Genomic DNA, 13,937 nt, shown 5'->3' on the forward strand with positions numbered 1-13,937 from the left:
ATTTTATCAGGTTAGAATATATTTGCACGTCATATGCATTTGATATAGCTCGTTAAGATGAGAAATATTTGGCAATGATGTGTAGTCATGCCTGAACAATAGGAGCCTGCGGAGATAAGTGGCCAAGGTTCAGAAGATTGATAGAGGCATTAAAAAGCGAAAAGTATAGACCTCACGGCACGTTATCCTTTGCTTCACCCCTACTTCCTGCGCTACAATTGAAAAACATAATGTACAGAGGAGATGATGTAGACATTGATGATGATAAAGACGACGACGATGATGAAGATGTGCTAGTTATAATGATTAGAAATAATGATGGCACATAACGTCATTGCTAATTTTATTTTCGAAAAAAGAGTAGAAAGACTATAATATAGGTTTTCCCGGCCAATTTCGCACTTTTGTCAGTCTATTTGATAAAAGGTTCATTCAATTTAGCGAAAATCCTCGTCACTGCACATTCTGTCATTCAAAATTGCAACTTGTGCATTCAATTTAGCATTTCGATCAAGGAAATTCGCACATGTGTCTTTCGAATTCGTAAAACGGGCATTCAAATTGGCACGTGCTCTTCAGTCATTGAAATTCGCCAGCACTGGCGGAAAGTGGTATTTCAGTCATTCAATTTCGCGTATGGGCAGTCAAATTCCAAACATGTTCATTGAAATTGGCGTAATGTTATTTCTATTTTGAAAAGGTGAGAACCGTGGTTTGTACGTAGGGGGTAGATGTGAATTTCTGTTTCATCCACACACTGTTAAGTATATAGGCCTAGCAAAGTTATCTTTGACCCCAAATAATTCAAGTTTGTTGTTCTGTAACGCCCCTCTTCTTTTATACATGTTATCAGAACTATACATGCACCAGTACCATAGATTTACTTTACTTTCTTATGTCCAGTCATGGCAGTACGAGTTAGATACAGGCGTATCTCTCAAGAAGACAGGGAAAGAATCATAGAAGCATTTGAGGGTAATAACCTTGACAAATGATGGCTAGATCCAAGAACTTTATTCATAATAATGATTTATGAAATATAGATAGCACCCACCAAATTAAAATAATGAAACATGCAGCTGAAAGAAATATATAATTACGATGTAAATTGAAACCTCCTCAAAACAAAAAAGATTAATGTATCTGTGAATGAAATCGAATGCTGTCGAACATTTTCTGGTTCTGGTTCTGGTTCTGGTTGGATTCTGCGCAATCACTGCCTGAAGGCTGTTATCCCGCGCAGCCGGGATAACAGCCTTCAGATAACAGCCTTCAAACACATACACATATTTTGAAAGTACTGTTGCAAAGTGATATCAGCATAAAGAATGAATACGAAAATATGAAATGCTAAGATGCTTGCAAACACTACCTATGATGAATGAAAATGGAAAAAAAAAAGGAATAAATGCATTAACGTGTCTGCTAAATTGACTGCAGTAAATGCGAAATTGGATGCCCAAGAATGAATTCGAATGAACGAGCGCAGCGTATACGTGATCACGTGACTATATCATGCTAAATTGAATGAACGATTTGCAAAATGGTGCTTGTCTTACGAATTTGAACTGAAAAAGTGCTGATTCGAATGATGTTAAATGTAATTTGAATGCTCCAAAATGAATTTGAATGAAAAGATTATAAAATTGAAATACCAAACATGCCATCCAGGCTAAATTGTGCTAAATTGAATGCACAAATTAGGAATTGGACTGAAAAAAGTGCGAAATTGGCCGGGAAAACCTATATTAAAGAAGCTAGAGGACTGGTGATATCAATTCAGATAGGGACCTAACTATAACACTTTTGAAGACATTTGAAATATATCAAATATGAACTTCACACAAATGTCAGCACGAGACTGAGTGGCATTGAAAGATTTTTAATTAATAACCAAATGAAGTGGTTAGTTCGTGAAGAGTTTAACCATTTAACACTGGACTCAAAAATAATATATCAGCCATTGATATCACACATTCGGCAAACATTAATTGCCTGAACACATTACAAGTGTGACGACGACAGGTAAAGGACAGTGTTGCACACGTGTGTATGCGTGTATACTAGTATTGTGTTTGTGTGTGTGGTGCGTGCACGTGACTTGCAGATCCGCATTGCACAATTCACTCGACGAAAGGTTTCATAACAAGGGCATTTAACGTTACTGGTATGGTAGACGCCGTTTTGTACTTTGCACTGGCTGTTCATGTTCATTCTACCTACGTTTTCCGGATCATTACCACATAGGCCACAGACTAAAAATATAGGACTGGTTTATGGCATTATCATCGTTTCTTCGGGAAGTGGTATATATATCGCGGCAGTTTGGCGGTTGGGCATTCATTTCGGCTGCGAAGGTGAATCGTATTCGTAGTGGTACTGTTGTGTTGTGTTCTGATCATAATGTTTTTTTTAGTGGAATCGTAGTGAAGGTCTCGGAAACGGGTCGAGTTACTGCACTAGCTCTTCTCCGCCCTTGTGGTACCGGTATTGTGGCATGTTCTGAGGGAAGAGTGCTGATTTTAGAGAGAGATGGGAGACACTGGCAGCAAGGAGAATGTGAGTGAGATTAGAATTTAGAATCTAACGTTAGAAGGCTTTGGGTTTCTTCTAGTCGACGACGTAGATCTACACAGTTTAGAAGTCTACATAGTTTAGGCGGTACACCCGGTAGCTTGTGCTTGTTAGCAGTAAGATGTTGTGCCTCTGTATTCAAAATGATACACTTGTAGCAGTTGAAATTAAACTTACTTTATCAGTAATGTATGCAATGGTATGCAGTGCGGTGTGATATTATTTTGATATTCATCACTTCATGGTCCTCTTTTGACAAGTACAAGTATATTTGTTTGGAGATTCTAGTAACGAATGTGATACAGATGTATCTATAGTCAAAATGAAAACACATAAATTAACCTGTTATATTTCTTTCTTTAAATCTTTTTTCTTGACAGATTACCCCTAGCAAAATGCCACGGGAGGAGCCAAAAATAGAGAAACAGAATATGGAAACTGCAACCTTCGCCATGAGCTGATTCTGGTTCCCCGAGGCACAGTTTGGCTGTGCCCCGGGGGTGGTCCGTACCAAGGTCGGGTACACTGGAGGAACCAAGAAGTTCCCCACGTACTACAGCCTGTAAGTACAAACTGATGTTAGGCTTGGAGTATATAAATATACTGTAGGAGTGTACTACAGTTTGTCATGAGAAGAACTTGACCGAAAGATCGGTCTGTATCTGGTCGTCGGGGATATGTTCCTTTCGCGACTGCGTCTGGCTTCATGGAATCCCGTCATATACACAGGAGATCCGAAAAAATCAAAAGAATGAAAGACTCCAGTGGACAGACTGATTTTTCTGTTTAGCAAAGAACAAAAAATATGGAACTTTTTGGCTTACCTAATTAACTAGAGAAGTCATACCACAAGCCCAGAGGATCTTGGTCAAATATCATTGAGTGTTGTGAGACAATGTAGGAATAGAATGTTTTCAGTAAGTATAATTGTACTTAACGCTCTACTTCTGTGACACACAAAAAGAAATCTCACATACATGCAAGTTCTTGTTGGTTTTAAAAACGTAAAACAGGAATGTCCTCTGATGTGCATGTGTGTGTGCATGCAGGTGTGTGTTTTTGTTTAGCAACTTCCTGTTAACTAATCAGAACCAAGTAAGTGTTCAACCATTCTAGGCCCCCTTTTTATTACATTTTGCTAATAAACATGTGGTTTGTAATTGTATACTGTCTGTGTGCTTGTGCTACGTTTACACAGTGGGGACCATACGGAATCTGTGCAGATCGAGTTTGACGCCTCACAGACTTCGTACGAGAGCCTGCTCAAGAAGTTCTGGGCCAACCACGACAGCACAGTGTGTCACAAGCGGCAGTACATGTCGGCCATCTTCTACCACAGCGAGAAGCAGCGCGAGGCGGCGGAGCAGTCCAAGGAGGAGCACCAGAAGACAGTCAAGAGACAGATCCAGACCCTCATCAAGCCGGTGGAAACCTTCTACGATGCAGAGGAGTAAGTTCAAAGGATTGACTGTGCATAAATATGCTGTTTGTTGTTATTTTTTTTTGGGGGGGGGGGGGTGGGGGGAGGGGAAGAAGGAGACGGAATGTGATTTTTTAGAAATGTCAGTGTGTCCTCTTGTGATTTTATACTTATGAAGCATACATTATTATTTTGTGTTAGACAATAAGTATCTGCTTTATGTGTGCAGTCTTGATAATGCTCCTAATCTCAAGATCATGAGATCAAGCAAAAAATCTAATATTTTGTTTTGTTTTTTTCTTCTCTTTTCGAATACATCATTTCAATGACAGTCAGTTTACTATTAAAAATGCATGTATGTTTATGCTTGTGTCCATATGTGTGTGTGTGTGTGTGTGTGTGTGTGTGTGTTTGATAGACCATGTTATATTTGAATACACAGTAAGAAGGACAAGCATCTGTAAAGTTGGGCGGAATGTCAGCAAGATGTGTGTAGTATTAATTGACCTGCTGGTAGTATTTATTTACAAAGCAGGTCTTTGTGTGAGCGAAGCACTATCCAAATTTACGTCTATGCACTTTCTCCATTCTACTCCATATTTGAGCATACATTTTACACTACACAAGTGTACATGTTATCCTTCTTTTTCACAGTATAAATGGATGCTACCTCCCCTAGGATGACTAGGCAGAAAATGTAGACAAGCTCACAAAAAGACATATTAGCAGGATGTACCTAAAACACTTCAATTCATTTCTTATACAGTCAACTTAGCTTAAGTTGACCTTGCATTTAAAGGCGAATAATCGCCTAAGTAGTAAGTCTTTCGAGTCCCCTTCTCATTATTTATATTCTATTGATTTTGATCCCTCATACATGTAAGTTCAATTTCCTCAATTTTGAAGCTATGTCTTTAGTCCAAATAGATTTTACTTCTAAAGGCAAGTTTGACTGTAAATTAACACAAATCTTCAACAATCTGTTGGCTCATCTAATGGAAGTTTGTTTTTTTTTAAGTTCCATCTCGTTTTAGCTTTATTGATCTACTAACTGTGACACCTTTCTCTTGACTCAGTTCTCTTCATTTGCCCAAAAAATAAAGATCAACCATTTTCATTTTCATTCATCTAAGGAAAAGAAAAAGAAAATAAGTGCAAGCAAAACAAAACAAAAACTATATTTAGTAGGCTATCAATTTCCATAGTTTCCTCTTTGTTATTCCGGCTTGTTGTAATTGTCTCATGAGTTGCAGTTTTGATAGTATTTGTAATCATTTCCTGAACTTGTTAAGAGTCGAAGCTACATTTCCTGGGTGGACAGGTTTATGTACATAATGTCATGGTTTGTGCAGTTCTGCAACTTTCACAGGAATGTGTGGGCTTTGTCATTGTCGGATGACAAATTATATTCAGCATGAGGAAGTGAATTCACCAAAAATTGTGAAAGAAATACCACTTGATACCGATATTGACATGTATGAACAGTTTTAATGGAGAAGGTCATGGAATGCACTTAACAATGTATTTGTTGAGTCAAAATACTAAATATATGAAGGGATATTTTGAGGGTTTAATGTTCTAGAAAGTAGTGCATAACCACTATAATTTAATACAGGAAATACATTCTGTTGTACTGTGGACATTGTGCAACCATACAAACATGTGCATCCTTTCTTGAAGTTCATGACAAATAATCTCAAAATTCAGGCAAAACAGATTAATGTGAAAGGGACATGGACTACACCAATTTAGCTAAGGAATACGGTAATGTTTGATGATCATGAGAAACAAACAATTTTAAGAAGTGAATGGCCTTTATGTACTCAGAGAGTGTCAGAGACAATACCCTAAGAAACAGCGCTCTTTCTTTCTTGTCACCCAAAATCTTTCTTTGATATTTTTTTTGAAAGAGACTGTAATCCATAACAATGTTTACATCTTTTAGCATTACACAGCACCTGTCTGTGCCAGATTTTCCTGAATCACATTCAGGGCAATACAATTGCACTGATGCCTAGTTTGAAGGACAAAGCACTGGGTGAAGGTATTAGTTCCGTGATTGGAGAATTCTCTTTGTGTGATGTGAAGCTTTCATGGAATATGAATAGGCTGGTGTTAACCACCAATCGGGAGAGATCAGGAAAAAAGCTATTAGGGAAAACCCAAAAATAAGCATGAAGTGTGACACTGTGACAGTCACTGAAAATTATTTGTTCCGTACGCTTCCAGTTTCTATGCCTCGGTCTTAAAGAATGTAGGAGGCTGTTCAATTGATAAAGCATTTTGTTCATCTTCACACTTCAACAGAGAATAACTATTATTGTGAAGTTTTACTCTGAGTATTGTCCATAATAATGCCTCCATAGGGTGTGATTGTCTGCGGTAGATTTTTCCTTTATCATTTTTCAGCAGATAGTTTGCTCATATGTACTTGTAACATCAAGGACAGAGCTTAATGACAGGTACTCTCTGTTCTTGGAATAGGGTACAATACTATGCTGTTCAAGCATAATGTAACGCTCCACTTCAAACTGCTTTCATACACTGCAAAGATCTACGAGTGAAAACCAGGCAATACAGGAAAGTAGACACACTTGGCATAGACTGGCTTTACATTAGAATGCAATATATACGTGTCCATGTACAATATGACCATCACTGGAAATCAATCACTTGTTTCATAAACTACATACTGTACATACAAGTGTTCTGTTACAACCAGCACATCAGGTAGAGGAGCTACGGTATACAGTGACTTTGACAGTTCTGACTCGTCTTCCCAAAAGGGTATTCTTATGTTTCGACACCGAAATATTATTAGTTATCCCCTGCTTGTTCACGAAATACGGGCAAATATCTACGGTCTGGTGCCATATTCCATGAGGCCGAAGGCCGAATGGAATATGGCACCAGACCGTAGATATTTCCCGTACCACTTTCTGAGCAGCTTTGTTTTGTTGTTGTTGTTGTTTTTTTTTTTTTTGGGGGGGGGGGGTTTGTGCACTTCTCTTTCACATTTCCTGAATCACACCTGGCAATATAAAAAAAAAAACAACAACAACAAAAAACAAAACAAAAAAAGAACAGAAACAAGACAAAATAAACCTAACAAAAACACAACAATAAAACCATAAAACAACAATCCAACAATGAAATTATGAAATGGAACAGCAAACAAAGAAAAAGAACTTACAGGAAGAGTCGTTCTTTGTGTGGTGTTCTGTTTCTCTAGGAGTATAAAAAACCACTTGGTACAGAGCTCTATAGGGGAAAAAACAGCAAAGAAACAATCAGACAAGACCTGTGTATATACAAACTGATAAATGTAAATACTATCAACTGCAATTTACATAATTGTTAGTCATTAAAATGGCTGCATAAATTTGTAAAATTTAGGGCTTTTAGAAAGTGCTTCAGAAACTGTAAGAGGTGTTTGTCTGTTTGTCTATGCACCAAATAAGACATCCCAACTGACCAATACAAATGTATTCACAATTTTGTTAAGGTGTTATAGAACCTAACTCTGCAAAGCCGTAAGTAAAGGCGTTAGGTTGCCACTAAAGCCATAGTGTTCGAGGCACCTTAATGCCCTTTACATTTTCATGTGACGTTTTAATCTTGATACTGTATGCATATCTTTGATTCATGCTTCAGCAAAGAAAACATACTCAAAATGCAGATCAAAACATCTGGAAAAATAGTACATAAATTAGCTGAGTGAAATGAGGAAAAACTGTAAATTGGAAACTTTTTTGGAGTGCATTTCTTTATGCAAAGCACTGGAGGGTTTTTAATGAATAGAGAGTCATTGTAGATGCCTGTAAGGTACTTGTAGTCTTGATAGTGTAGAGTTTAGTATGTCCTTCATATATTACAATGGTAAATATCAGTTTAGTCACTCATTCCAATCTCAACATAAGGCTATTTGTTTGTCTATTTGTATCTTTGTTAGTTGAGAGGGCTTAAGAAGAATAATGTTCTGTCTGGCCACGGTCTGCAAGAATTGTGCCTTGTTCCACTGAATTCTTGGTACCTGAATGGAGCTGGTAGCTCCATGTTTTCCTGTAGCTTAAAGTTTCCAGACCTTGACTACAGGGTTCTGTTAGTTTGCAGGCACAAACCCTTGTTGGTCGTATAGGAGTCTGCATGCGCCAAGACTAATACACGCACCACTACACTGCAGCCTCTCCCGGAGAAGCTTCAACACAGGGCCTATGGGACAGTGCCAAAGTGGTGCATGTAGTAGTCTTGGCGCAGACTCCTTTACGACAAACAAGGGTTTGTGCCTGCAAACTAGGGTTCTGTAGTGGGTGTGTGCTTTCCTCACTACCTTCAAGTAAAATAATCATGTCTCTGCGTAATATGCAGCAGAACCTTTACAAATGCATCTGTGACCTTGGATGGAGTAGCGCTCCTTTCTGATTCAGTGTGCATGAATCACATAACCGTACTTCCCCCATGTGTGGCCTCCTTATCTCACAAAAGACAGTCACCACAACGGCAATCGACTAGCAAAAATATTGAGAGCTGATTGGCTGTTTCTTTGGTAGTCCCTGTAATGCATATTCATATTTGAAACTGGGCGGGGACATTGTCACGAGTTCTCACACATGAGTGCTTGTGGACTTGAATAGAAGTTTCAGAGCTGGGCATATTGTTCGGTACTTTAACTGCCAGCTGCATTTAGTTTATCACCTCGTATTGACATGTATTAAAAGTGCTGACATGTATGGATTTAGACAGGGAAGTCTGAATATTTACAACGTGCAATTAAGTTGTGGCAGCCTAAAAGACAAGCCCTGTAGCTATGGCACAAAATCCATGATAGATATGGCACACCATAAAAAAAAGGGTAGTAAAATCAGATATGAGGAATTTAAACAAGGATACAAAGGTGGATCAAAAAGTGCTGACTCTGCTTGACATTGATGTGACCTCGCCTGTTTACCTGAATGGCTTACGACAAAATGACTTTTGAAGTGGTATGAAAATGTTTGTTCATGTGATGTAATGACTGAGATTATTCTTTTCTATTATCAAGGTAATCATTTTCCATTGTTTTTTATAATTGAACTTTGAGATATATGTATATGATAACAACATGCATGTCAACATGTGCTGCTATTATCAAGTTTCTTTTTTTCTAACTTTTTTTTTTAAAAATGACTGTTCTTGCTCCCGGCCAGCTACCACCAGAAATACATGCTTCGCCAGCACCGCAGTCTGTTCCAGAGCCTGGTCCTCAAGCCCAACGAGGAGGTATGGTCCCACGCCGCGTCTCGCCTGAATGGCTACATGGCCGGCTATGGCCGCCTGAAGGACTTTGAGGCCGAAGCGGCCAATTTCGGGCTCTCGGAGGAGCAGGAGGAATATGTGAGGAAGAAGATCCGCGGAGGTGGCATGAACTAAAATAGAAAAGACAAAAAGTGAACTGAATTGAAGGACTCGACTGACCGAAGAGAGCAGAACATACTGTGTGCATTTTTATTTCCCTGTGTAATCAAGGATCCATTATCTTCTTGGTCTCTTCTGAAGACGTGAATTCTATAGAGATTTTATAACATCTAAAATATAGGTATTTATCAGATTCACATTCACCACAAAATAGCCCAAACTCACAAAGGTGGTTTAAATTTAAACCATGGTTTATGCAAATTTCTTCTGCATACATCTGATTGACAGATTGCCTATGATGCCAAGAGACGTCCAGTAACAAACACGTGTCGATACGCGCATGCCAAAAGTATGCCTATGTCACGCTTATTTGAGACCATGGTCTTAATTTGTACCATGGTCTATAAAGTTTTGACCACTTCGTGAATTCCAGCCAAATATGTTCCTGAACATCAACATTGATGCCATTGCACAAACTAACCCGGGAGAAATTTCACAGTCTTTCTATGCAAAAGCAGAAATAGATCTTTCAGAGCTTCGGCTTGTGACTCCAATTTTGTTGGTTGAAAGCCAACACCGTACTTCACTAATCATGTGACTGATAATTTTGATTTTGCAGTTTAAAAAAAAAAAACAAAAAAAACCTCCCCTGAATTGGATCTCTTGAAGTCTTAAACTGATCAATGTTTTAATGGTATATGGGTAAGTTTCCCCCCATAACCTTATGTTGCATTATGTCAAGTAGATGTCATTGATTCAAACTGCTCTTCAAATAGAAAAGAAACTAATGATAATAAGCATCTCTATGTATGGTAATACAACATAGTTTCCTTTGGTTTTTAAGTCATTGGGATAAAGATTAGAATGTGATAGATTGTACAATGCATGATAGTATTTATTATGTATGTTTTGCCGTGAAGCCATTGATTTGCTGTATTGTGACTAGCGGAGTTCTTGAGAGGGTGCGTTCAGACTAAATGACGTGTGTCAGTGAACTCGGGGTCCTGCCTGAAGCTGGCATGCTGATGATGTATAATATCTGAATCGCCTGACTCTGTGCTCCCCTAGCCATGGTGTACCAGATCAGTGTGCATCGGCGTAGATATTGTGGAATTTTAAAAATTTGCATTGTTTTATCACAATCTAAATGTGAATAAAGAAAGAATTGATGTGAATCATGCATATTACCCAGGCTCAATTATTAGTACAGCTTGTTGTCGCTCTATTTCATTGTGTTAGCGTGAGTATACTCAGAGGGATGAGTGTGTATGTGTGTGTACGTGTGTGTGCGTGTGTGTGCGCATGTGTGTGCCTGTGAATCCTGTAACGATGTGTTGAATTACATCGGCTCTGCCAGGCAGCCAAAGTTGAAATACGAAATTATTCAGGTAAACAAGCCAGGGCACTGTTTCATAAAAGATGTTAGGATGGCAACTCGTGCTGGAATAGCAACTTCCCATGCCAACAGCCTATCTTGTCATTACTATGACAATTGCCATTCCAGCAAGAGTTGTTATCATACCAACTCTTTATGAAATGGGGTCCAGGAGAGTCACGAAAATATGTTTCAATTGAAGACTTCTTATGATGAACACAATGTTGATATCCTCAACAACTTTGTTTTGTGTGTGCATGCTTGAATGTAATGAGAGGGAGGGTGTTAGTTATGGACATTCGTGTGTGTATAGCAATAATAATGTCACAATAGAGGAATGCATTTAATGCCAATTGTCTTGATTTTAATTCAGAATCGTAGATTATGAATTAAAATCAAGGCAATTGGCATTTAAATCATTCATCTATTGTGACATTATTATTGCCATTTCTAGTACTGCCAATATGTGGAGAAAATACTATATATATACTGTATATATATAAACTATATAGTCGGGTACCTAAGGGGGGGTCACCGTGCATCCCCCCCAGGACTCCTCGAAACTTACATTTTCAGGATCCTCATGACATACTAAAACATAATCAAGATGTTAACAGGAGCGAAAAGTGGCTGTTCTAGGTGAAATTTAATGTATTCTATTGTTTTTCATAATTTCTTATGTATTTCTTTGTTTTTCAACTTTTTCAACTTTTGTTTTTTCTTTGTTTTTCTATTGGAAATTGTCACTGACCACTTTTCTACCATAATTAGCACAAAACTAATCAATGAAAGTGATTAATTGTAAAAATAATCAGGTTTTCATGACTTTCATGGCAGAGCACTGTTTTCCATAGGAAATGTACACAAAAGCACAAAATTGTGCCCGTTTTGGGACGACATTCCGTTACAAAAATGGGCGTGACTTCGCAAAAGTATGCGGGGAAGTTGCAAATATGGTCTCAAAAGTTGCGTGAGACTTGAACAAAACAAAGTCAAGTAAGTTTTGAGGAGTCCTGGGGGGTGCACGGTGACCCCCTCCTCCCCTTAGGTACCCTACTATGTAGGCCCTACATGTAAGCACATATTATATATTACATACATACATAAGGACGGGGGTTGGGGGGATCCGCCCCCCCCCCCCCCCTCGAAGTTTCGTGCTATAAATCTGTCGCGAGGCTTCTTGACTTTGTTTGGTCAAGTCTCGCACAACTTTTGAGACCAAATTTGCAACATCCGCGTATACTTTTGCGAAGTCACGCCCATTTTTGTAACGGAATGTCGTCCCAAAACGGGCACAATTTTGTGCTTTTGTGTACATTTCCTATGGAAAACAGTGCTCTGTCATGAAAGTCATGAAAAATTGATTATTTTTACAATTAATCACTTTCATTGATTAGTTTTGTGCTAATTATGATAGAAAAGTGGTCAGTGACAATTTCCAATAGAAAAACAAAGAAAAAACAAAAGTTGAAAAAGTTGAAAAACAAAGAAATACATAAGAAATTATGAAAAACAATAGAATACATTAAATTTCACCTAGAACAGCCACTTTTCGTTCCTGTTAACATCTTGATTATGTTTTAGTATGTCATGAGGATCCTGAAAATGTAAGTTTCGAGGAGTCCTGGGGGGGATGCACGGTGACCCCCCCTTAGGTACCCAAGTAATACCTATGTGTGAGATATGAGAAAGGGAGGAGAAATCGGTGCGTAGCTTTGACATTGTTATTCCTCTTACTGTTCCTCCTTTTTTATATATATACTATATATATATATATATATACATATATATATATATATATATATATATATATATATACTCAACCAAAAAAGTAAGTTCCCCCCTAGCATTTTTGGATATATCTCAAAAAGTATTTTACCTATTTTCATAATTCAAACGGGAATGGATAGGGGATTTTATTACAACATGAATGGCATATCATTGCCACCAGATATCGTTATTGGTGTTAAAAAAATGCATTTTAATAAAATTAATAAAATTCCCTATCCATTCTCGTTTGAATGATGAAAATCAGTAAAAAGTATGCAAAAATGCTGGGGGGGGGGGGGAGGGGAACTCACTTTTTTCGTTGAGAGTATATTATATATATATATATATATATATATATATATATATATATATATATATATATATATATATATATATATATATTATATAAGGGTTTTGGGGGAGGGGTTATTGCATCTGTACATGGTTCAGTTCATACTACTTACAGGATTTTGTTATTTTTTACACACCATCATTGAAGAAGACATCCAGAACTCACAGGGCATTCACAAGAATACCACTGTACAATGATTACAAATAGTATGGTTAGAACCCGTAGGAATAGCCTGCATTGATAACAAATTTACATGCCTGGATATCTCTTCCTGTACTTTAACCTCTGAGTAAGTCAATCCTCGGGGGTTAAAGGCATTATCTACTATTTGCAGATGAAACACAAACCCAGCTTTAGTGTCTCAAAATAGTTCTAAAATGTGAGTTACGGATTGAAACAACCAATGTAAAAATGTTAATATAATAAAAGTATTGTTAAATATACAAATGTAAAATGTAAAAATTGTTTCTAGAATAAACTATCTATAACAGTTATGGTTTATTGAGGAAAACAATATATACTGATATCTCCCTATTTTATTGCAAAATGTTTATATGGTAGAATGTTTTTTGGTACAATTGACCTTCGCATATTAATCAAATGTGATAACTCAAAGATCTTTTAATCACTGCTCTCAATGGTAAACAGAACCTTTTTAAATGTGTAATAATCATCAAGGTACTGTTGAATACGGAGTAGTTTTGTCTCTTATCATTACAGTTATAATATTTGCTGTGAACATACTGTTAATGATAATTACAGATGCAATGATAGCAATAGCAATGATGATCAATTAAATTGAATTATAATACATCTATTATTATTATTATTATTATTATTATTATTATTATTATTATTATTATTATTATTATTATTATTATTATTATTATTATTATTATTATTATCATCATCATTGATAATAATAATAATAATATTTTGTTATCATATCGTGTTTACTATTATCACTCTTGGCTTTGATTTTATTTCTTCTTTACGGAAAGGTAAAACCCTCCTGTCATATACTACCTGTATCTAAAATCTTAATGACCTAA

General features: G+C 37.1%; 1 protein-coding gene across 2 annotated transcripts; it reads left to right on the forward strand.

Moving 5' to 3' along the window:
- Window positions 1-2,146: 2,146 nt before the first annotated feature.
- Window positions 2,147-10,575, forward strand: LOC140232625 (peptide methionine sulfoxide reductase-like). 2 transcript variants are annotated; one of them, XM_072312725.1, is made up of 4 exons: window positions 2,147-2,357; window positions 2,955-3,136; window positions 3,773-4,024; window positions 9,181-10,575. In XM_072312725.1, exons 3-4 carry the CDS (start codon window positions 3,891-3,893, stop codon window positions 9,401-9,403), a joined length of 357 nt encoding a protein of 118 aa, XP_072168826.1. In that variant the 5' UTR covers window positions 2,147-2,357; window positions 2,955-3,136; window positions 3,773-3,890; the 3' UTR covers window positions 9,404-10,575. The 2 variants fall into 2 exon arrangements, with proteins under 2 accessions (XP_072168826.1, XP_072168827.1); XM_072312726.1 differs by lacking the exon at window positions 2,147-2,357 and adding an exon at window positions 2,369-2,559.
- The last annotated feature ends 3,362 nt before the right edge of the window (window positions 10,576-13,937 follow it).

This window comes from Diadema setosum, chromosome 9, assembly GCF_964275005.1.
Source record: "Diadema setosum chromosome 9, eeDiaSeto1, whole genome shotgun sequence".
Classification (NCBI taxonomy): domain Eukaryota; kingdom Metazoa; phylum Echinodermata; class Echinoidea; order Diadematoida; family Diadematidae; genus Diadema; species Diadema setosum.